The 27,938-nt window shown below is 43.7% G+C and overlaps 1 protein-coding gene across 3 annotated transcripts in view; it reads left to right on the forward strand.

Annotated features, from left to right (window-relative positions):
• LOC134347865 (immunoglobulin superfamily member 5-like) overlaps positions 1 to 27,938 on the forward strand; it is a 76,099-nt gene that overhangs the window by 26,659 nt on the left and 21,502 nt on the right. For all 3 annotated transcript variants that reach the window (XM_063050411.1, XM_063050409.1, XM_063050410.1), the window contains 2 exons: positions 2,670 to 2,767; positions 10,030 to 10,091. In XM_063050411.1, coding sequence (XP_062906481.1) covers positions 2,670 to 2,767; positions 10,030 to 10,091 — 160 coding nt within the window. The remainder of the gene's footprint in view (positions 1 to 2,669; positions 2,768 to 10,029; positions 10,092 to 27,938) is intronic.

The following is a 27,938-nucleotide window of genomic DNA, read 5'->3' on the forward strand; positions in this document are numbered from 1 at the left end:
GTGGGGTCTGACCAGGGTCCTATATAGCTGCAACATTACCTCTTAGCTCCTAAATTCAGTTCCACGATTGATGAAGTCCAATACACTGTACGCCTTCTTAACCACAGAGTCAACCTGCGCAGCTGTTTTGAGCATCCTATGGACTCGAACACCAAGATCCCTCTGATCCTCCACACTGCCAAGAGTCTTACTATTAATACTATATTCTGCCATCGTGTTTGACCTACCAAAATGAACCACCTCACATTTACCTGGGTTGAACTCCATCAGAATGCACTGAGTGGATTGCTCAAGGCTGGCATTATTTGTCATATGTACTTTGAAACACACAGTGATATGTGTTTGCATCAAATCAAATCAGGGAGGACTGTGCTGAGCAGTTCATAAACGTTACTACGCTCTGGTGCCAACATAGTATGCCCACAATTCACTAATCCTAACCGTGTGTATTTGGACTGTGGGAGGCAACCAGAGTAACAGGAGGAAACACACATGGTCACGGGCTGAACGTATAAACTCCTTACAGACAGAAGCAGGAATTGAACCTGATCTTACATCAGGGGCTATAAATCAATTGTGCTAACCGTTACTCTACCATGTGGTTATATACCTCCTGGCTGGCCACTTTAAGGGGTACTGAAGAGTGGGTCTAAAATCTCCTAACCTGGGTCCACAGCCCATTTGCCGAACGGTATTGGACAGTAGCATAAAAAGGTTGAGAATCCCTGGTCTAGAGACTCATATGGACCAGACTAGATGAGGAAAAGCAGATCTTCATCCCTCATATGGGGCTTGCTTAGATGGCCGTCTTGGTCAGCATGGATGAGATGGGCAGAAGGGCCTTTTTTCATGCTGTATTGTTCTGTGACTCTATAAGGATGGCAACTAGTTTTCTCATCATGCCTTTTAATTCCATATTTAATATCTAAATTTAAATTCCCCAGCTCCCAGGATGGGATTTGAACTCATGTCCACAGGTCAGTCATTCCCGGCTTTAAGAACGAGTATAGTAACTTAATCCAGTATTAATCTGTGATGCTCAATTTGCTGCATTTGTTCTAAATCCTAACATTCTTTGATGTATGTGTTCTATTGCAGTACACCCTCCACTACAAACTGAAAGCGAACACAACTAGAAATATTTATTATTATTGAGATACAGTGCAGAATAGGCCCTTCAGCCCTTCGAGCCGCACCACCCAGCAATCTCCCAATTTAATCCCAGTGGCAGGAACTGAACCTGGGTCACTGCTACTGCGAAGTGTTGTGCTAGCTACTACGCTGCCGTGCCACTCCTAGTAATAACTAACTAGTAATACCTGCCACCCCTAGTAATAAAAAGCCATTAATAGCTCAGTTCTTCAGTTTAACTTGTATCCAACAACGATAGCTACTTGGAACAGTACGATTATTGCCATGGAAGGAAAAAGGGCAAATAATTTCCACGAGAGGAGGAGCTAAATAGTCCGCTAATACCTTTTACTGGCTTGTTAACGGAGAGAGGAATATTGCTCAGAAGTTTTGGGAGATCTCTTGGTTCCCGTATGAATAGCGTTATGGAATGTTTTGTGCCCAGTCGATGAACGAACCAAGTGGAACAGCCTCCTCACATCAGTTGTTTAATTGTTCACCACAGTCTGTGGGTGGATATGGCAGAGCTGCAGGGCTCTGACCTGATCTGTCAGCTGCTCCAGGCAGTCATGTAGGAAATAAAATACTTTGGGTGAGAAAGAATATGAAGGTTAGGAATTAGATGAAGCAACTCGAGAGAAAGCTTCTGTGCAGTATAAATCCTACCACAGGATGGCTATTAATACATTGTAAATTTACTCTCAGTGGCCACATTAGTACTTGTACACCTGCTCGTTAATGCAATCATGTGGCAGCATCTCAATGCATAAAAGCATGCGGGCATGGTCACAAGGTTCAGTTACATAAGAGATTCTGCAGATGCTGAAAATCCAGAGTAAAACATACTCAGCAGGTCGGACAGCATCAATGGAGAGGAATAAACAGTTTATGTTTTAAGCAGAGACCCTTCATCAGTTGTTCAGACCAAATGTCAGAATGGGGAAGAAATATAATGTAACAGACTTTGACCATGGAATAATCATCGGCAGCAGGCTGGTTTGAGTATCTCAGAAACTGCTGATCTCCTGGGATTTTCATGCACAACAGTCTCTAGAGTTTACAAAGTCTAGAGTTCTGTGCATGTAAATGCCTTGTTAATGTGAGAGGTCAGAGGAGAATGCCTAGACTGGTTCAAGCTAACAGGAAGACAACTAACCTAAATAACCACGTGTTACAACAGTGGTGTGCAGAAGAGCATCTCTGAACGCACAACATGTCAAATCTTGAAGTACCTAATAAAGTGGTCATCAACTATGTATAATCATTTAGATGGATAAATTATGAATTGAACTATGTTTTTCACCTATCTGGAATGTATAAAACTTCTAAAATATTTTGATTCACTAGCTCCTTCACACTTAAGCTGTGATTTTGTACTGGTGCCATCTGCTTTCTTCCAGCTCTGAGAAAACAACAATCTTTTCCCTTACTCCCTGCCGCTCAGAAATCCACATCTACTTTTTCCAACCAAAATCCTTCACCGAGGTAGTGGCAGCATTTAGCTATTTAATAATTTCATTTTGTATTTATCATTCAAGGAAAATGTCAATGAAGAAACCCTTTGAGACGACTGCAGATGGTGTGGAAAACATGGGAATGTCAACTGAAAGTGTATATGATTTGCAGTACCCTTCAGGTAAGCACTCATGGGGTGTTACATTCACAGGTGAAAAACTGTTCCTCCCTCCTTCTCCTGCTGCCTCCAACCTTGATTTGGAGTCCTAATTTGATACTTCCAATATATTGCATGACACAGTCCAGTCAATGGTTGCCATGGCAACATCATTTAAAGAAGTGGAAAACACAAAATGGTGCCTACTTCTAACCTCAGCAGGAGTGGAAACTGGAAGGAGAGTCATGAATTATGTTAAGTTATTCCATTTGCATTCAGGTAAATAAGACAGTAATCCTACAGTTATTAATTTAGTAAATTTTTCAAAAAGTTAGAAGATGTTTAACTAACTGGAATTCAGAAGAATGAGGGGTGACCTCATTGAAACTTTTCGAATGGAGAACGGCCCTGACAGAGTGGATGTGGAGAGGATGCTTCCTTTGGTGGGAGATTCTAAGACCAAAGGGCATAACGTCAGAATAGAGGGGTGTCCTTTTAGAATGGAGATGAGGAGGGATTTCTTTAGCTAGAGGGTGGTGAATCTGTGGAATCTGTTGCCACAGGCAGCTGTGGAGGCCAAGTCTGTATGGCAGAGGCTGATAGAATCTTGATTGGTCAGGGCATGAAGGGATATGGGGAGAAGGCAGGATATTGGGGCTGAGAGGAAAAATGGATCAGCCATGATGAAATGGTGGTGCAGACTCGATGGACCAAATAGCCTAATTCTGCTGCTATATCGTATGATCTTATGATCTAAAAGAATGAGAGAAAAATGCATTAATAGAAACAGATTGATTACAAAACCAAGGAAGTTTTAACAAAACTAGCACCAGCCTACCTACCATCAAGGACATACAGTTAGTTACTGCCTGTTACATCATTGTTGTGTAGGGCAGCTTTTATGCTGTTTCCATAACCATTTTTTTTAACCAGTCAGGGTTGTTAGCCCTGAGCTGAGCCTGGAGGGCCAGTGGACTACTCTTAGTCTGGCCTCTACCCTATCACGTGGGTGACCCTATCAAGAGTCACAGCACAAGGCCCTGACTCCAGCCAACATAGCTCCCCTGGTCATTGAGGTAGACTAGCCTCCAAACACTGTGACATGGCTATGGTCCTCTTGGAGGACCAGGGACATCCAGTATATACAGAAAGGTGCTGGTAAAAGGCCAGCAATATCTTGAAGAATCCTACCCACCCATCTCATGGACTGTTTGTCCCACTCCCATCACAGAAGAGACTACGCAGCATCCATTCCAGGACCACCGGACTCAAAAACAGCTACTTCCCCCAAGCCACTTGGCTGATCAACAACGCCACCCATTAACCCACCCCACCACCATTGCATACACATCACCTAGTGTCACTTTATGTGCACACAATCGGTCTGTGCACTATCAGTGGCCACTTTGTTAGGTACCTCCTGCACCTAATAAATTGGCCACTGAATGTATGTTCATGGTCTTCTGCTGCTGTAACCCATCTACTTCAAAGATCAATGTGTTGTTCATTCAGAGATTCACTTTTGCACACCGCTGTTGTAATGTTTGGTTTATTTCAGTTACTGTTGCCTTCCTGTCAGCTAGAACCAGTCTGGTCATTCTCCTCTGACCTCTTTCATTAAGCTGTTTTCTCCCACAGAACTCGATGTTTTTTTTTGTTGTTTTTTTTTTGCACCATTCTCTGTAAACTCGAGACTGTTGTGTGTGAAAATCCCAGGAGATGACCAGTTTCTGAGATGCTCAGACACCGAAACCACCTTGTCTGGCACCAACGATCACTCCACGGACAAAGTCACTTGGATCACATTTCTTGCCCATTCTTCTGTTTGGTCTGAACGACAACTGAACCTCTTGATCATGTCTGCCTGCTTTTATACATTGAGTTGCTGCTACATGATTGGCTGATTAGATATTTGCATTAATGAGCAAGTTTACAGGTGCACCCAATAATGGAGCCACTGAGATTATGTCCGGTGGTCCTGGAATGGATGCTGCGTAGTCTCTTCTGTGATGGGAGTGGGCTAAACAGTCCATGAGAAGGGTGGGTAGGATTCTTCAAGATATTGCTGGTCTTTTATCAGCACCTTTCTGTATATACTGGATGAGCTACTCGTACATTGCTTTTATATTTACATTTATTGTTCTTTTTTTTTGTGTTCTTTATATATTTTTTGTATTTTTAATGCTGCATTGGATCCAGAGTAACAAAAATTTTGTTCTCCTTTACACCCATGTACTAAAGAACGACGATGGATCTTGAATTTAAACCTTCCTTCTAAACAAAACCAAAACTGAATGCAGTGCTATAAGTGCAACTGAATAAAACTTTGGCTAGGCCGCATTTGGAGTACTGTGTTCGTTTCTGGTTGCCACAGTACAGGAAGGTTGTCGAGGACTTGGCAAGGGGGCAGAGTGCTTCACCGGGTTATTGGTTGCATTAGAGGGTATTAGCTCGAAGGAGAGGTTGGACGGAGTTGGATTGTTCTTGCTGCAGTGTCGGCGGCTGAAGGGAGACCTGACAGAAGCTTATAAAATTATGAGAGGCAAAGGTAGGGTAGACAGTCAGAGTCTCTTTCTCAGGGCAGGAACATCAAATACTGGAGATCATAGATGTAAAGTGGGGGTGGTGGGAGGGGGCTAGTTGAAAGGAGATATCAAGGACAAGGGTTTTTATACCAAGAGTGGCAAGCACCTGGAATGTGCAGATGGAGGTGGTGGTAGAATCAGACATGGAAGTGACATTTAGAGAGACACATGCACACGGAGAGATTGGGGAGATATAGATTCTGTGCAGGCCGATAGGAGTAGATTTATTTAACGTTATAGAACAAAGAACATAGAAGAGACACTTTGCCCCACAAGATTGTGCCGACCTTAAACCTAATCTAAGATCAACATAACTCTTCCCTCCTACGTAGCCCTCCATTTTGTTCAGCACAGATATCGTGGACCGAAGGGCCCGCTCCTGCTCTGCATTGTTCTATGTTCTCTGCTAAGCTACAACTCAGTCTTCCTTTGGAACTCTGCACGTTACATTTAAGGTAGAAAGTGTATGAAGATATTAACTAAAATGGTGTCAAAGGTGAGGGTCTTCATTTGCTTGGAAACATTAGGGATTCAATTTAAAGGGCTCAATATTGTTACTTTGAGTAAGTAAGTCAAGTCAAGTTTACTGTCATTTAACTGTATACATGTATATAACCATATAATGTATATAGAAATGAGACGACGTTGCTCCAAAGGGTTAATCATTAAAGGACACAGTAATAAGGTCACAAGCTCCAGAAGTGAGATAAGAAGTAGTTACTTGTTATTATTTGGAGTACATTGCTGAAAGGGTGAAGATTGTAATGACTTACAAAAGGAGTTGTATAAATATGCAAAGGGGAAGCATTACAGGAAAGGGTAGGGCTAAATATAAATAGAGCAGGTCAAGAACAAGGTGGAAGAGTAGTTAGGTTATTGTACTAGCAACCAATGACCTGAACAATGACCCAGAAACATATTCTTTAACTACAGTCTGGTATTATTAATGAAGAACTCAAACCTACTAGATTATGGTTCGTGAGTTGTGGGCACGGTATAATGGTGCTGGAAGCAATTCCTAGCTCAAAACTTGCTGATTTGATTTGACACAAACAACGTATTTCACTGTATATTTCGATGTACGTGTGACAAGTATGAGGGGTGATTGATAAGTTTGTGGCCTAAGGTAGAAGGAGTCAATTTTAGAAAATCTGGCACATTTATTTTTCAACATAGTCCCCTCTTACATGTACACACTTAGTCCAGCGGTCGTGGAGCGTACGGATTCCTTCTGAAGTGGTCCTCAGCAGGGGTGATTGATAAGTTCGTGGCCTAAGGTAGAAGGAGATGAGTTATTAACTTCAAGTTTTCTGCGTTATCACTCAATGAGTTGAACTGCACGTGCGTGTAATGAGAGTGTCTTGGACCTCCAGGTCCACAGCAGGGGTGATCGATAAGTTCGTGGCCTAAGGTAGAAGGAGATGAGTTATACAGCTCCCGTTACATGCACATGCAATTAAACTCTTTGAGTGATTATGCAGAAAGCTTGAAGTTAATAACTCATCTCCTTCTACCCTAGGCCACGAACTTATCAATCACCCCTGCTGTGGACCACTTTCTGGAGGTCCAAGACGCCAACTTCTACAAAGAAGGGATCCATATGCTCCACGACTGCTGGACTAAGTGTGTAAATGTAGGAAAAATAAATGTGCTAGGTTTTCTAAAATTGACTCCTTCGACCTTAGGCCGCGAACTTATCAATCAGCCCTCGTAAAGCTCATCTGATCGTCATCAGCATTATGTGCCGAGTCATTTGACGTGGGTGATCATGGCTGTTGTTGACAAATATTTCTATAGAAGTGGTTTCCCATTGCTGCCTCTGGGCAGAGTCTTACAAGACGGGTGACCCCAGCCATTGTTAATACTCTTCAGAGCTGTTTGCCTGGCGTCAGTGGTTGTGTAACCAGGACTTGTGATATGTACCACCCACATCCAGGCCAAGCAGGTGCAACATCTTGTTCAAAGGTGACCTACAGGCTAGCAGAGGGAAGGAACACCATACACCTCCTTTGATAGAGACGTATCTCCACCCCGCCACTCAACCTTATCTTAGATTGTCATGAAAAGCCTACAGGTCTATTAACATACTTATAGAGAGATCTAATCTGGCTTATGTGATTTCAGAACCGGTGGTTACTCAGAACATAGTACAGAACAGCACAGGGACAGGGCCTTTAGCCCACAATATCTGTGCAAAGCATGATGTTAAATTAAACTAAATCTATCTGCCTGCACATGATCCATCTTCCTCATTCTCTATATGTTAACCTAATACTACCCTCAAAAATCCTCAGAGTAAACCATGCAGATGAAAGGCAAATGGAGGTGGTCAATAAATAATGCCTTTGGATGAACAACATAGCAACAGATAGCTCTTCCAAAGAACAGATGTTGGTACAGTAGGAATCAAATTATCTCCTTCTCTGCTGCAATATCCTTTGACTTCATTCAATTCAATTGGCTGCTTTCCAAGACGGCAGTGATTGGGTTCAAAGAATCAAAGATTCAAAGTATATTTAGAACATAGAACATAGAACGTAGAAAATTTACACCCACAATGTTGTGCTGACCATGAAGCCTACTTTAGAAGCTGTCCAGAATTTTCCTATCGCATAGCCCTCTATTTTTCTAAGCTCCATGTACTTATCTCTTAAAAGACCCATTGTAGCTGCCTCTACCACCCATCAGCACCGACCACTCTCTGTGTGAAAAGCTTCCCTCTGACATCCCCTTTGTACCTACTTCCAAGCACCTTAAAACTATGCCTCCTTGTGTTAGCCATTTCAGTTCTGGGAAAAAGCCTCTGTCTATATTCACGAGCAATGCCTCTCATCATCTTATACACCTCTATCAGGTCACCACTCATCCTCTGTCGCCCCAAGGAGAAAAGGCCAAGTTCACTTAACCTGTTCTCAAAAGTATGCTCCCCAATCCAGGCAATCCTTGTAAATCCTTTCTGCACTCTCTCTATAGCATCCACATCCTTCCTGTAGTGAGGTGACTAGAACTGGTCATAGTACTCCAAGTGGGGTCTCACTAAGGTCTTATATAGCTGTAACATTACCACATGGCTCCTGAATTCAATCCCATGGTTGAAGGCCATCATACCATACACCTTCTTAGCAACACTGTCAACCTGCACAGTAGCTTTGAGTGTCCTATGGACACAGACTCCAAGATCTCGCTGATCCTCCACACTGCCAAGAGTCTTACCATTAATATTATATTCTGTCTCCAAATTTGACCTTCCAAAATGAACCACTTCACATTTAAAAATGCAAACATGAGGAATTCTGCAGATGCTGGAAATTCAAGCAACACACATCAAAGTTGCTGGTGAACGCAGCAGGCCAGGCAGCGTCTCTAGGAAGAGGTACAGTCAACGTTTCAGGCCAAGACCCTTCATCAGGACTAACTGAAGGAAGAGCTAGTAAGAGATTTGAAAGTGGGAGGGAGAGGGGGACATCCGAAATGATAGGAGAAGACAGGAGGGGGAGGGATGGAGCCAAGAGCTGGACAGGTGATTGGCAAAAGGGATATGAGAGGATCATGGGACAGGAGGCCCAGGGAGAAAGAAAAGGGGGAGGGGGGAAAACCCAGAGGATGGGCAAGGGGTATAGTGAGAGGGACAGAGGGAGAAAAAGGAGAGAGAGAAAGAATGTGTGTATATAAATAACGGATGAGGTATGGGGGGAGGTGGGGCATTAGCAGAAGTTAGAGAAAGTTAGCATGATGGCATAAACATTGACTTCTCTAACTTCTGCTAATGCCCCACCTCCCCCTCGTACCCCATCCGTTATTTATTTTTATACACACATTCTTTCTCTCACTCTTGTTTTTCTCCCTCTGTCCCTCTGACTATACCCCTTACCTCTGGGTTTTTCCCCCCTCCCCTTTTTCTTTCTCCCTAGGCCTCCTGTCCCATGATCCTCTCATATCCCTTTTGCCAATCAACTGTCCAGCTCTTGGCTCCATCCCGCCACCCCCGCCCCCGTCTTCTCCTATCATTTCGGATCTCCCCCTCCCCCTCCCACTTTCAAATCTCTTACTAGCTCTTCCTTCAGTTAGTCCTGACGAAGGGTCTCAGCCTGAAACGTCGACTGTATCTCTTCCTAGAGATGCTGCCTGGCCTGCTGCGTTCACCAGCAACTTTGATGTGTGTTCCCGTATTTGACTGCTACTTTTGTCCCTTATTTGGGAGTGAGAAAGTTGGCAACCCTACTTGAATACCACCCCCTCCCCCCCCCCCCCGTCGGCCGGTCCGCAAGAATATTGTCGATATTAAACTGGTCCACGGTGCAAAAAAGGTTGGGGACCCCTGGGTTAGGCAGCATCTGTTTTGTGCTGACGGGTGCAACATGTCCAGATGGAAGACGTGCGGCTGTTCCTCAAGCTTACATTGGGCATCATTATCGAAGTGTAGATGGCCATAGAAAGTTGGGTCTGAGTGAGTGGGATGGAGAACTAAAGTGGCAGGTAGCAAGGAATCATTCCTGTAGACTGATGCAGAAGGTGTTCTGCAAAGGTGGATAATTCAAACTTGGTGACAATCAATGTGCAATTGTTACAGCAACTGATGATAGTCAAATCATAATTTGTATCCATTTACTACATGCATTGTAGTAACAAAGGAGAAATTTATTAAAAATGCTTGTGAAAATATAACAATGTAAGCTGTTCTTGATATTGTTTCATGACCAGGTTTGACTTCACCCTACTGGATTAATACATGGTCTGAAGACAAGAGCAGCAATATCTTGGAGGTAGGTAATGATGACTTGGTTAACATGATGCTTTCATGTATAATCAGTCGGCTAAATATCAAAGATCATGTCACGTCTGTCTGTTGGGAAAATAACAGCAAGATTATTAAAAGATATTTGGGTATGTTTTCAACAAAATGTGTAGGATTATTCACAAATTTGAATCATTTAGATGTTGGTTATTTATCATCTATATCAATGATCTTGATGATAATGTGGTTAACTGGATCAGCAAATTTGCAGATGACACCAAGATTGGGGGTGTAGTGGATGGTGAGGAAGGCTATCAGAGCTTGCAGCAGGATCTGGACCAGATGGAAAAGTGGACTGAAAAATAGCAGATGGACTTTATTGCAGACAAGTTTTGTACTTTAGTAGGACCAACCAGGGAAGGTCTTACACAGTGAATGACAGGGTACCGAGGAGTGCTACAGAACAAAGGATCTGGGAATACAGGTCCATAATTCATTGAATGTAGCATCACAAGTAGATAGGGTTGTAGAGAAAGCTTCTGGCACATTGGCTTCATAAATCAAAGTATAGGAGGTAGGATGTTATGTTGAAGTTGTATAAGATGTTGGTGAGGCCTAATTTGAAGTACTGTGTGCAGTTTTGGTCACCCACAGAGAACAATGAAAATAAGGTTGAAAGAGTACAGAGAAAGTTTACAAGGATATTGCTGGTACTGGAGGACCTGAGCTATAAGGAAAGATTGATAGGGTAGGACTTTGTTCCTTGGAATGTAGAAGATTAAAGGGGGATTTGATAGAGGCATACAAAATTATGAGGGGCATGGATATGGTAAATGCAAGCAGGCTTTTTCCACTGAGGATGGGTGGGACGACAAGTAGAGGTCATGGGTTAAGGGTGGAAAGTGAAAGGTTTAAGGGGAACATGAGGGGAAACCTCTTCACTCTGAGGGTCGTGAGCATGTGGACAGCACAAGTGGTGCATGCAAGCTCGATTTCAATGTTTAAGAGAAGTTTGAATAGGTACATGGATGGTAGGGGTATGGAGGGCTATGGTCCCAGTGCAGGTCAATAGGAGTAGGCAGTTTAAATGGTTCAGTATGGATTAGATGGGCTGAAGTGCAGTGCTGGTGGACAATAAGGTTCAAAATCGTACGAGGTAGATTGTGAGGTCAAGATTCCATCTTATGGTGCTGAACCATTGAGTAGTTTGATAACAGCAAGGAAGAAGCTGTCCTTGAGCCTGGTTCAGGCTTGTATCTCCTGCCCAGTGGGAAAGAGGAGAATACACAACATCCAGAAGGGCGGCGTCTTTGAGGTCGGGTGTGATGACTGGATGAACGGTGCTCGGATACTGAGTCACAGGGAGATTCCTCAGCCCAAATTTTTAGAGGCCTGGCAGGTCAGCTTTTGGCCTATCCGGTTTGCTCTGCCATTCCACAATGCCTGATTCATTATCCCTCTCAACCCCACTCTCCTGCTTCCTTCCTATTTGCCTTGACACTCTTACTAACCAAGAACCTATGAACCTCTGCTTTAAAGGATCAGGCTGTTTTTTTACAACACTCTAACAGTTTCATAGTTACAATGCCTGGCACTACTAATTTATTTAGCATCTATTTAATTACTGGATTCAATCTTATTTCTCCAACTCAACAGCTCGTACCTCTGGATAATACTGTAATAACTTAACCACTGTGCTACAGGACCCAGTGAGTATTGGACTATTCCTTCTGCACCAAAGAGTGAAAGTCTTAATATATAGATTGATTAAATATCCTCACAAACAACAGAGGGAAAAGCCGAGAGGCAAGAGCAGTATAGTGATATAGGTTACAGCAAAGAGAATTGAATTAGAGACAGGAGTTTGAATGCAACTATGGCTGGCAGAGAACTTCAATCCAAATAACCAAATTAAGCTGGTACTGAAAGAAAGGAAACCATGAATATCAACTTCTGGTAATTTTTTCCCATTCCCTTTCTCTTTTTTCCCATTCCCCATTCCAGCTTCCCACCTCTCTTCATTTGCTCATCACCTCCCTCTGGTGCCCCTCCTCATTCCCTTTCTCCCACCGTCTGCTCACATCTCCAAACAGATTAATTCCTCTTCAGACCTTTACCTCTTCCACGTATTGACTGTCAACTTCTCACGTCGTCCCCCCTCCCCTCATCTGCTTTCACCCGTCAGCTTGTATTCCTCGCCCTCCTGTCACCTTCTTATGCAGGCTTCTTTTCCCTTCCTTTCCAGTGCTGATGAAGGACCTCAGCCCGAAATGTTGATTTTTCATTCCTTCCTCTAGATGCTTCCTGGCCTGTTGAGTTCCTCCAGCATTTTTTTGTGTTTCCTGCTCTGGATTTCCACCATCTTCAGGATCTCTTGTCTTTATGAAGTTCATGAGTTGTTGGAGAACTATTCATTTCAGAAAAAGAAAATATCTTCACTGGTACAGGATTTGTGTGAATCTATCCACAAACGTGATTAACATTTAACTGCCTCCTCAGGTTAGGAACTGTTAGGGATGGATGAGAAGTGACAGCATTGCCATAATAGTTGCACTTTACAAAGTACAAAAGCCATAGGATCACAGGGGTGGAGTAACTGACCTGCAAGCTTTTCACAATAATGGTGCATTGTTATATCTCCTCTAAGGATTGTCACCTTGTCATGGTGGAGAGGTTTGTGAGTTCCTGACATCCTGAGAGTGATGCCATCTCTGGTTAGGGTCATCCATGGTAGTAAGGAAAGGGGAATGTTCAGAACGAGGAGCTGTCTGACCAAGACCTCAACGGTGAGGCTGGCAAAAGATGCTGACACATCACCATGGCAGTGAAGTTGGAGAATGGCTGCAGCTTTTAAGGAGCCCCAGACATCTTGCATTTCATGCCACAGGAGCCTGACCTCGATTTTGTCAAGGACCATGTGATGGCTGCTCGTGCAGCAGCCTCCCACATTAAACAAACTCACGCACAGCCGTTCTCCATTGACGGAATCCACCTAATGTTCCGGGTCCAGTATGAGCTGAAAGTCATCCAGCTGCAGCTCCAGTTCCTTAACATGGTGTCCAAAGAGCTGAAGCTCGATACACTTTGTGCTGATGTAGTTATCGGGGAAACCGGAGGTCCCTGAGAGTCCCCACATCTTGCACAAAGAACATACCACTAATCCTGGACCCATTGTCATTGCATTAGACATGTACTAATAGACAAAGAAAGAGGGAAAAAACCGTACTAGAAACTTACTTAGAACCTGTGCCTATGCTTGTGCAAGTCTATTCATGCCCAAACCTGTTCAGTCAATTCCTGAGCACTCTAACACTACTCCACTCCAACATTGGTCACTCCAACAATGGCTGCTCTGCTTACACCTTGCCTCTTTTTATTGGCCTTTACTGATGCCAGATCGATTGTTATGATCGCAGGCTGCTGAAAACGAGAATTAGCAAGGAAACTTGGCACCAAGAGGATAATAAGTTGAGAGCAAATGCTTAATCAGAGGTAACATTTAACAAAACTCTTAAGAAGCAGAGATAGAGAATTGGAGGGGGTAGGAAAAGAAATCTCATACTTAGGGAGGCAGGGAGGATTAGGAAGAGAATTCCATAGCTTGAGCCTGGATAACTGAGGCGTCAGCCACCAATGAAATCCGAAAATGAAGGAACACAGAGACCTTTGAGAGTTTTGAGGCTGGAAGAATTTATAGAGGAAGGAATAATCAAATCATGGTGCCATTTGTGTACAACACATGTGCAGGACAAATTATTGATAAATGAAGGAAGTTCAACCCAGTAGTGTACTAACATAGAACGAAGATCATTACAGCACAGTACAGCCCTTTGGCCTTACTCTAAGATCAATCCAACCCTTCCCTCCTACACACCCTCCATTTTTCAATCATCCATGTGCTTATCTAAGAATTTCTTAACTGCTTTTACTGTATCTGCCTTTACCATCACCTCTGGCAGCGCATTCCACGCATCTACCATTCTGTGTAAAACAAAACTTACCTGATATCCCGCATAAACTTTCCTCCAATCACCTTAAAATTATGCCCCTCATATTATCCATTTCCATCCTGGGAAAAAATCTCTGGCTGTTTACTCGATCTATTCCTCTTATCATCTCGTGCACTATTTTTTCTCTGACCAGTTATTTTTTATTTAAAGATACAGTGTAGTAACAGGCTCTTCTAGCCCAACGAGCCTGCGCCGCCCTCTATATCCATGTGACTGACTTTATACTTTATACTTTATTGTCGCCAAAGAACTGGTACTAGAATGTACAATCATCACAGCGATATTCGATTCTGCGCTTCACACTCCCTGGATTACAAATATTAAATATTTAAAATATTAAAAATGGTTAAAATTAGTAAATATTAAAAATTTAAATTATAAATCATAAATAGAAAATAGAAAAATGGAAAGTAAGGTAGTGCAAAAAAACCCGAGAGGCAGGTCTGGATATTTGGAGGGTACGGCCCAGATCCGGGTCAGGATCCGTTCAGCAGTCTTGTCACAGTTGGAAAGAAGCTGTTCCCAAATCTGGCTGTGCAAGTCTTCAAGCTCGTGAACCTTCTCCTGGAGGGAAGAGGGACAAAAAGTGTGTTGGCTGGGTGGGTCGTGTCCTTGATTATCCTGGCAGCACTGCTCCAACAGTGTGCGTTGTAAAGTGAGTCCACGGACGGAAGATTGGTCTGTGTGATGTGTTGCGCCGTGTTCAAGATCTTCTGCAGCTTCTTCCGGTCTTGGACAGGACAACTTCCATACCAGGTGTGATGCACTCTAGAAGAATGCTTTCTACAGTTCATCTATAAAAATTAGTGAGGGTTTTAGGGGACTGACCTATTAACCTGTAAATCTTCAGAATGTGCAGGAAACTGGAGCAGCGGGAGGAAACCTACAGGGAGAACATGCAAACTCCTGACAGACAGCAGCTTAATTCAGCACAGGTCCCTGTACTGTAATAGGATTCCGCTAACTGCTAACTGCTGTTTAGATTCTTATCCTCAGATAAACTAACACACCTTATAATATTTGGCATCATGCATTTGAGTAAAGTGCTATGAGTTACTCTGACTGCCAGCAAACAGTATTTCCATTCCAACCATAAAAAAAATTAAATTATAACTTAATAAGCAGCAGTTCTTTTAATTATTACTGTAGGCCGATGGGCCTTGAAATACTTCGGAAAATGAATTGCACTTTGCAATTGCAATGGTAATTATGTGGGAAATGTGGGCACTGTTCCCACCAAAAGCAAATGAGATGAGCAAGCCAATATCTGCTCTTCAGTAGCATTAACGGAGGGAGGAATTTGGGCTGAGATACTGCAGGAAGTCCTTGCATTTCTTTGAGCAGCATATTCAGAGAAGATGCACCAAAGCAAATAGTCTTCATGTTCCATTTTAAATGAAGGACTTGGCCACGGATTGTACTTTTGCCCAGTTAGTTCATTGACCAGCAAAACAGTTTGGTAGAGCTGAATACTTGGGTTTCTCTATTAGCTATTGCTCTTTCCTGTGCATTGTGCTTGTGAATTCCTCCCTCACGTTTTAAGAAACTGAGTGAGTCAGTAAGTATTTGGAATATAAAAACAGGACGTGCTGGGAAACCTCAGCGGGTCACACAGCATTGGTAGGAAAATAAATAATGTTTCATAAGTGAGAAATCAAATTAAGATGCAGAGCGGATAGGGTAGAGATGGACAGGACAAAGTGAATATCTTTAAGGTGAGCAACACACATCAAAGTTGCTGGTGAACGCAGCGGGCGAGGCAGCATCTCTCGGAAGAGGTACAGTCGACGTTTCAGGGTCTCGGCCTGAAACGTCGACTGTACCTCTTCCTAGAGATGCTGCCTGGCCTGCTGCGTTCACCAGCAACTTTGATGTGTGTTGCTTGAATTTCCAGCATCTGCAGAATTCCTCGTGCTTGCATCTTTAAGGTGAGTTTGGGCTGCCTGAGGCATACTGTTGTCATGTATGCTGTTCATACAGATCCATCCATTACACAGTGCATTGAAATAGAACAAAGCAGAACAAAGGGAATCTGTACGGCAGGTAAACAATAAAGTTCAAGATCAAAATGAAATCGATTGTAAGGTCAGGAGCCCATCTTATCGTACCGGGGAAGCATTTACTAGTCTTATTATAGTGGAGTAGAAGTTGCCTTTGAACCCGGTGGGCGTTGCTTTCAGGATTTTGAATCTTCTGCCCGATGGGAGAGGGGAGAAGAGAGAATGATCAGGGTGAATGAGGTCCTTGATTATGCTGGCTTCTTTAGTGAGGGAACAAGTGTAGTCAGAGACCATGGAGAGGACACTGATTTCCATGGGCAGATAGAGGTAGCATGAACATGAAACCTAACATCTATCTGTCTATCTATCTATCTATCTATTTATTTATTGTGTTTGCACGGTTTATCTTTTGCACTTTGGTCATTTGCCTGTCTTGTTTATGTGTAATTTTTTTTCATTGGTTCTATTGTATTTCTTTGTTCTACTTGAATGCCTGCAAGGAAATGAATCTCAGGGTAATATGTGGTGATGTAGTCATGCTTTGATAGTAAATGCACTTTGAACTTTGAACTCTGTTTCTGTTCATATGAGGTTCCTGGTGGGCAAACTTTTGCTATCATCACCAGCACATGACATAAGGCAGTCTCTTTGATAACTGGGTATTGATGAATGTTGACGAACTGAAGATAATTGTTTATGTTCTCATCCTCCTCTTTGCTCCAATTTGGAACAGGAAGTTTCCCATGGATATTCCTCCACAGACGATGAATTTATGCAAATTATTGAGTTGCCTTCTCACCATTTGAAATTTAGATTATAATCCAGCAATCATATGGAGAGATATGGCCAGGAGGTAGACCTTCAGTGCTAATCATCAACCGTCCATTTAGACCAGACCTACATTAACTTACTTTCTTAAATTCTTCCCACACCCTCATCAACTCTCCCCAGATTTTTCCACTCACCATTAAGCCAGGGGAAATTTATAGTGATCAATAATCTAGTAGCCTGCACACCTTTGAGACGTGGGATAAAACTGAAATACCCTGAGGAAACATACAAAGTCACAGGGTAGCATCGGCGGTCAGGATTAAATCTGGCTTTCAGGCACCGTGAGGAAGCAGTTATATTAGCTAGGGTGTTATATCGCTGTGGGTGTAATCCTGTATTTAACAAGAAGAGGACGACCAACCTGGGGGGGCCAGTTTGGTTGTAGGTCAAGCAGCAAACCTTTCCTCCACTGGCGCCAAAAGCTGGAGCTTTTGTGTGCTGTTAATTCATAGAAAAGGCAAAAGCACATTGCTCAAGGTACAGGAGACACTTAGCAATTAAAGCATTGGCAGTGTGTCCTTGTCACATTTATTTATTTATTACTTAGAGATACAGCATGGTAACAGACCCTTCCCCTCCATTAACTCCACGGTGCCCAATTACACCCATGTGAGCAATTAGCATACTAACCTGTACGTCTTTGGAATGTGGGAGGAAACCAGAGCACCCAGAGGAAATCCACATGGTCATGGGGAGAACATACAGACCTTACAGACGGCGAAGGGAATTGAACTGCGGTCACTGGCTCTGTAATAGTGTTACTCTGACAACTGCCTCCTGTGCTAACCCTGTTACTCGACTCCCTGGAACCCCCTTCTCCGATCCCAGTCTTTTCCCTGAACTGTGAGAAGAAACCATTAGTCGGCCATTCAGCCCTAAGCTTAGGGCAGATTCATCTCAGGAGTTGATAAGATCAGGCCATCTCGTTGGGGCTGGGGAGGCAGGAGTGGACACAAGGCACACTGGAGAGTGCAACCTCCCTTTCTTCTGTCTCCTCCTTGTCAGCTTTTATCACCACTGCACTGTGAAGAAAATTCTTCAAGTTCTGAGCCTCTTTCCTTTGGTCAGTGCAGCAACGTCACTACAGCTGTAAGTTCAGTAAGCCACAAAGGTCCCCTTCAACACGCTGAGTCCACTTTATTAGATTCCTTCTTTATGTGGTCTTCTCTTTCTGTTGGCCATCCTCGACATGTTGTGCATTCGGAGATGCTGTTCTGCACATCACTGTTGTAATGTGTCCTTGTTTAAGTTGCTGTTGCCTTCCTGTCAGCTTGACTAGTCTGGCCATTCTCCTCTGACCTCTCTCATCAACAAGACATTTTCACCCACTGAATGGCCACTCATTGGATGTTTTTTGTTCGTTTTTGCACGGTTCTCTGTAAACTCTAGAGACTGTTGTGCGTGAAAACCCCAGGAGATCAGCACTTTCTGAAGTATTCAAGCCACCCTGTCTGGCACCAACCATCGTTCCACAGCAATGTGGACCACGGTAAATAGAAAAGGTGTGTCAAAAGGGCAATATTATGATAGTCATGGGAGATTTCAACATGCCGGTTGATTGGGAAAATTATGTTGGAAATGGATCTCAAGAGAATGAATTTGTTGAATGTCTACAAGATGGCTTTTAGTGCAGTTTGTCGTTGAGCCTACAAGGGGATCAGCTATGCTGGATTGGGTGTTATGTAATGAACCGGAAGCAATCAGGGAGCTTAAGGTAAAAGAACCCTAGGAGGCAGTGATCACAATACGATTGAGTTCAATTTGAAATTTGCTCAGGAGAAAGTAAAATCTGATGTAGCAGTATTTCAGTGGAGTAAGGGAAATTAGAGAGGAGATGGCTGAAGTAAAATGGAAGGAGCTGCTGGCAGGGATGTCAGCAGAGCAGCAATGGCGTGAGTTTCTGGGTAAAATGAGGAAGGTGCAGGATAGATGTATTCCAAAAATGAAGAAATACTCAAACGGCAAAGTAGTACAACCGTGACTGACAGGGGAAGTCACAGCTAATGTAAAAGCAAAAGAGAGGGTGTACAACAGAACAAAAATTAATGGGAAGATAGAGGATTGGGAAGCTATTAAAAACTTACAGAGAGCAACTAAAATAATTATTAGGAGGGAAAAGATGAAATATAAAAGCAAGCTAGCAAACGATATCAAAGTAGATAGTAAAAGCTTTTTCAAGTAGGTAAAAAATAAAAGAGAGATGAAAGTGGATATAGGACCGTTGAAAAAATAGGCAGCAGAAATAATAATGGGGGACAAGGAAATGGCAGAAGAACTAAATGAGTATAAATGAGTATTTTGCATCACTCTTCACTATGGAAGACATTAGCAGTGTGCCAGATGTTGACGGGTGTGAAGGAAGTGAGTGCAGTTACTATTACAAGGGAGAAGGTGCTCAAAAAGCTGAAAGACCTAAGGATACATAAGTCACCCGGACCAGAAGAACTTCACCCTAGGGTTCTGAAAGAGGTAGTGGTAGACATTGTGGAGGCATTAGTAATGATCTTTCAAAAATCATTGGACTCTGGCATGGTGCTAGAGGACTAGAAAATTGCAAATGTCACTCCACTCTTTAAGAAAAGAGGAAGGCAGCAGAAAGGAAATTATAATCCAGTTAGCCTGACCTCAGTGGTTGGGAAAATGTTAGATTCAATTGTTAAGGATGAGGTTATGGAGTATTTGGTGACACAGGACAAAATAGGACAAAGTCAGTATGGTTTCCTTAAGGGAAAATCCTGCCTGACAAACCTGCTGGAATTCTTTGAAGAGATTACAAGTAGGATAAATAAAAGGGATCCAGTGGATGTTGTATATTTGGACTTTCAGAAGGCCTTTGACAAGCTGCCACACATGAGGCTGCTTACCAAGTTAAAAGCACATGGTATTACAGGAAAGTTACTAGCATGGTTAGAGCATTGGCTGATTGGTAGGAGGCAGTGAGTGGGAATAAAAGGATCCTTTTCTGGTTGGCTGCCAGTGTCTAGAGGTATTTCGCAGGGGTCGATGTTGGGACTGCATCTTTTTATGCTGTGTGTCAATGATTTGATGGCTTTGTTGCCAAGTTGGCAGATGATACACAGATTGGTGGAAGGGCAGGTAGTGTTGAGGAAACTGGTGGGCTGCAGAAGGACTTAGACAGATTAGGAGAATGGGCAAGAAAGTGGCAAATGAAATACAATGTTGGAAAATGCATGGTATGCGCTTTGGTAGAAGAAATAAATGTGCAGACTATTCTCTAAATGGGGAGAACAATCCAAAAATCTGAGATGCAAAGGGACTTGGGAGTCCTTGTACAGAACATAGATAGAAACAAAGAAACATAGAAAAACTACAGCACAATACAGGCCCTCGGTCCACAAAGCTGTGTTGAACATGTCCTTACCTTAGAAATTACCTAGAGTTACCCATAGCCCGCTATTTTTCTAAGCTCCATGCACCTATCCAGGAGTCTCTTAAAAGACCCTATCATATCCAACTCCACCACTGTCACTGGCAGCCCATTCCACACACTTATCACTCTCTGTGTAAAAAAAACTTACCCCTGACATTTCCTCTGTACCTATTTCCAAGCACCTTAAAACCGTGCCCTATTGTGCTAGCTATTTCAGCCCTGGGAAAAAGCCTCTGACTAACCACATGATCAATGCCTCTCATTATCTTATACATCTCTATCAGGTCACCTCTCATCCTCTGTCGCTCCAAGGAGAAAAGGCCGAGTTCACTCGCCTTATTCTCATAAGGCATGCTCCCCAATCCAGGCAACATCCTTGTAAATCTCCTCTGCACCCTTTCTATAGTTTCCACATCCTTCCTGTAGTGAGGCAACCAGAACTGAGCACAGTACTCCAAGTGGGGTCTGACCCAGGTCCTATATTGCTGCAACATTACCTCTCCGCTTCTAAATTCAATCCCACAATTGATGAAAGCCAATACATCATATGCCTTCTTAACCACAGAGTTAACCTGTGCAGCAGCTTTGAGAGTCCTATGGACTCAGACCCCAAGATCCCTCTGATCCTCCACACTGCCAAGAGTCTTACCATTATATATTCTGCCATCATATTTGACCTACCAAAATGAACCACCTCACACTTCTGTGGATTGACCTCCATCTGCCACTTCTCAACCCAGTTTTACCTCCTATTAATGTCCCACTGTAACCTCTGACAGCCCTCCACACTATCCACAACACCCCTAACCTACTAACCCATCTCTTCACTTCCTCATCCAGATCATTTATAAAAATCATAAAGAGTAGGGGTCCCAGAACAGATCCCTGAGGCACACCACTGGTCACCGACCTCCATGCAGAATAAGACCTGTCTACAACCACTCTTTGCCTTCTGTGGGCAAGTCAATTCTAGATCCTCAAAGCAATGTCCCCTTGGATCCCATGCCTTTTTACTTTCTCAATAAGCCTTGCATGGGGTACCTTATCAAATGTCTTGCTGAAATCCATATGCACGACATCTACTGCTCTACCTTCATCAATGTGTTTAGTCACATCCTCAAAAAATTCAGTCAGGCTCGTAAGGCACGACCTGCCTTTGACAAAGCCATGCTGACTATTCTTAACCATATTATACCTCTCCAAATGTTCATAAATCCTGCCTCTCAGGATCTTCTCCAGCAACTTATCAACCACTGAAGTAAGAATTACTGGTCTATAATTTCCTGGGCTATCTCTACTCCCTTTCTTGAATAAGGGAACAATATCCACAATCTTCCAATTCTCCGGTACCTCTCCCATCCCGATTGATGATGCAAAGATCATCGCCAGAGGCTTAACAATCTCCTCCCTTGTCTCCCATAGTAGCCTGGGGTACATCCCATCTGGTTCCGGTGACTTATCTAACTTGATGCTTTCCAAAAGCTCCAGCACATCCTCTTCCTTAATATCTACATGCTCAAGCTTTTCAGTCCACTGCAAGTCATCCCTACAATCACCAGGATCCTTTTCCGTAGTGAATACTGAAGCAAAGTATTCATTAAGTACCTCTGCTATTTCCTTCGGTTCCATACACACTTTTCCACTGTTACACTTGATTGGTCCTATTCTCTCACATCTTATCCTCATGCTCTTCACATACTTGTAGAATGCCTTAGGGTTTTCCTTAATCCTGTCTGCCAAGGCCTTCTCATGGCCCCTTCTGGCTCTCCTAATTTCCTTCCTGCTAGTCTTATAATCTTCTAGATCTCTATAATTACCTAGTTTTTTGAACCTTTCATAAGCTCTTTTCTTCTTGTCGAGATTTATAACAGCCTTTGTACACCACAGTTCCTGTACTCTACCATCCTTTCCCTGTACTCTACCATCCTTTCCCTGTCTGATTGGAACGTACCTGAGCAGAACTCCATGTAAATATCCCCTGAATATTTGCCACATTTCTGCCATATATTTCCCTGAGAACATCTGTTTCCAATTCATGCTTCCAAGTTCCTGCCTGATAGCATCATATTTTCCCTTACTGCAACTAAACGTTTCCTTAACTTATCTGTTCCTATCCCTCTCCAAAGCTATGGTAAAGGAGATAGCATTGTGATCTCCAGAATGCTCTCTCACTGAGAGATCTGATACCTGACCAGGTTCATTTCCCAATACCAGATAAAGTACAGCCTCTCCTCTTGTAGGCTTATCTACATTTTGTGCCAAGAAACCTTCTTGAACATATCTAATAAACTCCACCCCATTTAAACCCCTCACTCTAGGTACATGCTGATCGATATTTGGGAAATTAAAATCTTCAACCACAACAACCCTGTTATTATTACACCTTTCCAGAATCTGTCTTCCTATCTGCTCCTCGATGTCCCTGTTACCATTGGGTGGTCTATAAAAAATACCCAGTAGAGTTATTGATCCCTTCCTGTTCTTAGCTTCCACCCACAGAGACTCCGTAGACAATCCCTTCATGACTTCCTCCTTTTCTGCAGCCGTGATACTATCTCTGATCAACAGTGCCATGCCCCCACCTCTTTTCCATCCCTCCTTGTCCTTTCTGAAACATCTTGGGGTCTGAGTCCACAGGACACTCAAAGCTGCTATGCAGGTTGACTCTGTGGCTAAGAAGACATACAGTGCATTGGCCTTCATCAATCGTGGGATTGAGTTTAAGAGCTGAGAGGTAATTTTGCAGCTTTATAGGACCCTGGTCAGACCCCACTTGGAGTACTGTGCTCAATTCTGGTTGCCTCACTATAGGAAGGACATGGAAACCATAGAAAGGGTGCAGAGCAGATTTACAAGGATGTTACCTGGATTGGGGAGCATGCCTTATGAAAATAGGTTGAGTGAACTCAGCCGTTTCTCCTTGGAGTGACAAAGGATGAGAGGTGACTTGATAGAGGTGTACAAGATAATGAGGGGCATCGATTGTGTGGATAGTCAGATGCTTTTCCCCAGGGCTGAAATGGCTAACATGAGAGGTCATAGTTTTAAAGTGCTTGGAAGTAGGTACAGAGGAGATGTCAGGGGTAAGTTATTTACGCAGAGAGTGGTGGGTGCGTGGAATGGGCTGCTGACGGCGGTGGTGGTGAAGGCGGAAACGATAGGGTCTTTTAAGAGACTCCTGGATGGCTACATGGAGCTTAGAAAAATAGAGGGCTATGGCTATAGCATAGGTAGTTCTAAGGTAGGGACATGTTCGGCACAGCTTTGTGGGCTGAAGGGCCTGTATTGTGCTGTATGTTTTCTATGTTTCTATCTAAAGCCTGGCACTCGAAGTAACCATTCCTGCATCTGAGCCATCCAAGTCTCTGTAAAGGCCACAACATCATAGGTCCAAGTACTGATCCACGCTCTAAGCTCATCGGCTTTGTTCATAATACTCCTTGCATTAAAATAGACACATGTCAAACCATCAGTCTGAGCACGTCCCTTCTCTATCACCTGCCTATCCTCCCTCTTGAACTGTCTCTAAGCTTTTTCTATTTGTGAACCAACCGCCTCTCCCTTCGTCTCTTCAGTCGGTTCTTACCCCCCAGCAATTCTAGTTTAAACTCTCCCCAATAGCTGCAGCAAACCTTCCTGCCAGGATATTGGCACCCCTCCAATTCAAGTGCAATCCGTCCTTTTTGTATAGGTCACACCTGCCCCAAAAGAGGTCCCAATGATCCAGAAATCTGAATCCCTGTCCCCTGCTCCAATCCCTCAGCCACGAAGTTATCCACCACCTGATTGTATTCCTATACTCACTGTCACTGGAACCTGATTAGTTCCAAGGGTTTAGATGGGGCAGAGTTTGTTAAGTGTGTCCGGGATGGAGTCCTGTCACAGTATGTGGACAGGCCGACCAGAGGGAATGCCATACTAGATCTAGTACTAGGTAATGAACCGGGTCAGGTCACAGATCTCTCAGTGGGTGAGCATCTTGGGGACAGTGACCACCGCTCCCTGGCCTTTAGCATTATCATGGAAAAGGATAGAATCAGAGAGGACAGGAAAATTTTTAACTGGGGAAAGGCAAATTATGAGGCTATGCTAAAACTTGCAGGTGTGAATTGGAATGATGATTTTGCAGGGAAATGTACTATGGACATGTGGTCGATGTTTAGAGATCTCTTGCGGGATGTTAGGGATAAATTTGTCCCAGTGAGGAAGATAAAGAATGGTAGGGTGAAGGAACCATGGGTGACAAGTGAGGTGGAAAATCTAGTCAGGTGGAAGAAGGCAGCATACATGAGGTTTAGAAAGCAAAGATCAGATGGGTCTATTGAGGAATATAGGGAAGCAAGAAAGGAGCTTAAGAAGGGGCTGAGAAGAGCAAGAAGGGGGCATGAGAAGGCCTTGGTGAGTAGGGTAAAGGAAAACCCCAAGGCATTCTTCAATTATGTGAAGGAAAAAAGGATGACAGGAGTGAAGGTAGGACTGATTAGAGATAAAGGTGGGAAGATGTGCCTGGAGGCTGTGGAAGTGAGCGAGGTCCTCAATGAATGCTTCTGTTCGGTATTCACCAATGAGAGGGAACTTGATGATGGTGAGGACAATATGAGTGAGGTTGATGTTCTGGAGCATGTTGATATTAAGGGAGAGGAGGTGTTGGAGTTGTTAAAATACATCAGGACAGATAAGTCCCCGGGGCCTGACGGAATATTCCCCAGGCTGCTCCACGAGGCGAGAGAAGAGATTGCTGAGCCTCTGGCTAGGATCTTTATGTCCTCGTTGTCCACGGGAATGGTACCGGAGGACTGGAGGGAGGCGAATGTTGTCCCCTTGTTCAAAAAAGGTAGTAGGGATAGTCCGGGTAATTATAGACCAGTGAGCCTTACGTCTGTGGTGGGAAAGCTGTTGGAAAAGATTCTTAGAGATAGGATCGATAGGCATTTAGAGAATCATGGATCAGGGACAGTCAGCATGGCTTTGTGAAGGGCAGATCGTGTCTACCAAGCCTGATAGAGTTCTTTGAGGAGGTGACCACGCATATAGATCAGGGTAGTGCAGTGGATGTGATCTATATGGATTTTAGTAAGGCATTTGACAAGGTTCCACATGGTAGGCTTATTCAGAAAGTCAGAAGGCATGGGATCCAGGGAAGTTTGGCCAGGTGGATTCAGAATTGGCTTGCCTGCAGAAGGCAGAGGGTCGTGGTGGAGGGAGTACATTCAGATTGGAGGATTGTGACTAGTGGTGTCCCACAAGGATCTGTTCTGGGACCTCTACTTTTCGTGATTTTTATTAACGACCTGGATGTGGGGGTAGAAGGGTGAGTTGGCAAGTTTGCAGACGACACAAAGGTTGGTGGTGTTGTAGATAGTGTAGAGGATTGTCAAAGATTGCAGAGAGACATTGATAGGATGCAGAAGTGGGCTGAGAAGTGGCAGATGGAGTTCAACCCGGAGAAGTGTGAGGTGGTACACTTTGGAAGGACAAACTCCAAGGCAGAGTACAAAGTAAATGGCAGGATACTTGGTAGTGTGGAGGAGCAGAGGGATCTCGGGGTACATGTCCACAGATCCCTGAAAGTTGCCTCACAGGTGGATAGGGTAGTTAAGAAAACTTATGGGGTGTTAGCTTTCATAAGTCGAGGGATAGAGTTTAAGAGTCACGATGTAATGATGCAGCTCTATAAAACTCTGGTTAGGCCACACTTGGAGTACTGTGTCCAGTTCTGGTCACCTCACTACAGGAAGGATGTGGAAGCATTGGAAAGGGTACAGAGGAGAATTATCAGGATGCTACCTGGTTTAGAAAGTATGCATTATGATCAGAGATTATGCGAGCTAGGGCTTTTCTCTTTGGAGAGAAGGAGGATGAGAGGAGACATGATAGAGGTGTACAAGATAATAAGAGGAATAGATAGAGTGGATAGCCAGCGCCTCTTCCTCAGGGCACCACTGCTCAATACAAGAGGACATGGCTTTAAGGTAAGGGGTGGGAAGTTCAAGGGGGATATTAGAGGAAGGTTTTTCACTCAGAGAGTGGTTGGTGCATGGAATGCACTGCCTGAGTCAGTGGTGGAGGCAGATACACTAGTGAAGTTTAAGGGACTACTAGACAGGTATATGGAGGAATTCAAGGTGGGGGCTTATATGGGAGGCAGGGTTTGAGGGTCGGCACAACATTGTGGGCCGAAGGGCCTGTACTGTGCTGTACTATTCTATGTCTATGTCTATGTCACATGGCACAGGCAAGTAATCCCGAGATTACTACTTTTGAGGTCCTGGTTCTCAACTTCCTTCCTAACTCCCTGTAGTCTGTTTTCAGAACCTCTTCCGTTTTCCTACCTACGTCGTTGGTACCAATATGAACCACGATCTCTGGCTGTTCTCCTTCCCACTTCAGGATATCGTGGACATGATCAGAAACATCCCAGACCCTAGCACCTGGGAGGCAAACTATCATCCGTGTTTCTTTCCTGTGTCCACAGATTCGCCTGTCTGACCCCCATCCTAAAGGTTAGCTTGCAGGTTGAGTCGGTGGTGAGGAAGGCAATTGCAATATTAACATTCAGTTTAAGAGGTCTAGAATACAAGAGTAGGAATGTGATGTTTGAGGCTTTATAAGGCACTGGTGAGTATTGTGAACAATTTTGGGCTCTGCGCTGGCATTGGAGAGGGTTCAAAGGTGCTTCACAAGGGTGATTCCGGGAATGAAAGGGTCATCATATGATGAACGTTTGGCAGCTCTGGGTCTGTACTTGCTGGAACTTAGAAGGATGAGGGGGTACCCATTGAAATCTTTCAAATATTGAAAGGCCTAGACAGAGTAGATGTGGACAGGATATTTCGCATGGTGGGGGAGTCTAGGACAAGTGGGCACAGCCTCAGGATAGAGGGGTTTCCATTTAAAACAGAGATGTGGAGAAATTTCTTTAGCCAGAGGGTGGTGAATTGTGGAATTTATTACCACAGGCAACTGTGAAGGCCAGGTCGTTTTGTGTGTATTTAAGGCAGAGATTGATAGGTTCTTGATTGGACATGGCATCAAAGGTTACGGGAAGAAGGCCGGGGAGTGGGGCTGAGGAAGGGGAAAAAGGATCAGCCAAGATTGAATGGTGGAGACTCGATGGGCAAAATGGCCTAATTCTGCTCCTATGTCTTATATCTCCTGGTCTAAAATCTGTCTCTTCACCTACAACTAGAACTGCCAGAAGAATTCTATCATAATCTATAGTTTTTGGCCAGGGATAATGACAGCCTGACATGTAGCAACTGGTTATTCTGTTGTCAGGATGAGCTTGATCATATTTGTCCCTATATATTGAATGAAGGGCAATTTTTGTGTATTTGTTTTACTGTTAACAGCAGGGTTAAGCTCCTTCACATGGGATCACATTGACCTTCCTTTAGTCTACAGTGGGTTTTGTTATGTATGCAAGGAACAAGAATGATAGCGGAGCAGTACAATTAAATCTTTTTACCAAATTATGTTAGTGGCCAAGTGGTTAAGGCATTGGACTAGCGACCTGAAGGTCGTGAGTTCGAGCCCCATCCGAGGCAACGTGTTGTGTCCTTGAGCAAGGCTCTTAATCACCCATTGCTCTGTGATAACACTGGTGCCAAGCTGTATGGGTCCTAATGCCCTTCCCTTGGAAC

The sequence above is a fragment of the Mobula hypostoma genome, chromosome 6 (assembly GCF_963921235.1).
Source record: "Mobula hypostoma chromosome 6, sMobHyp1.1, whole genome shotgun sequence".
NCBI lineage: Eukaryota > Metazoa > Chordata > Chondrichthyes > Myliobatiformes > Myliobatidae > Mobula > Mobula hypostoma.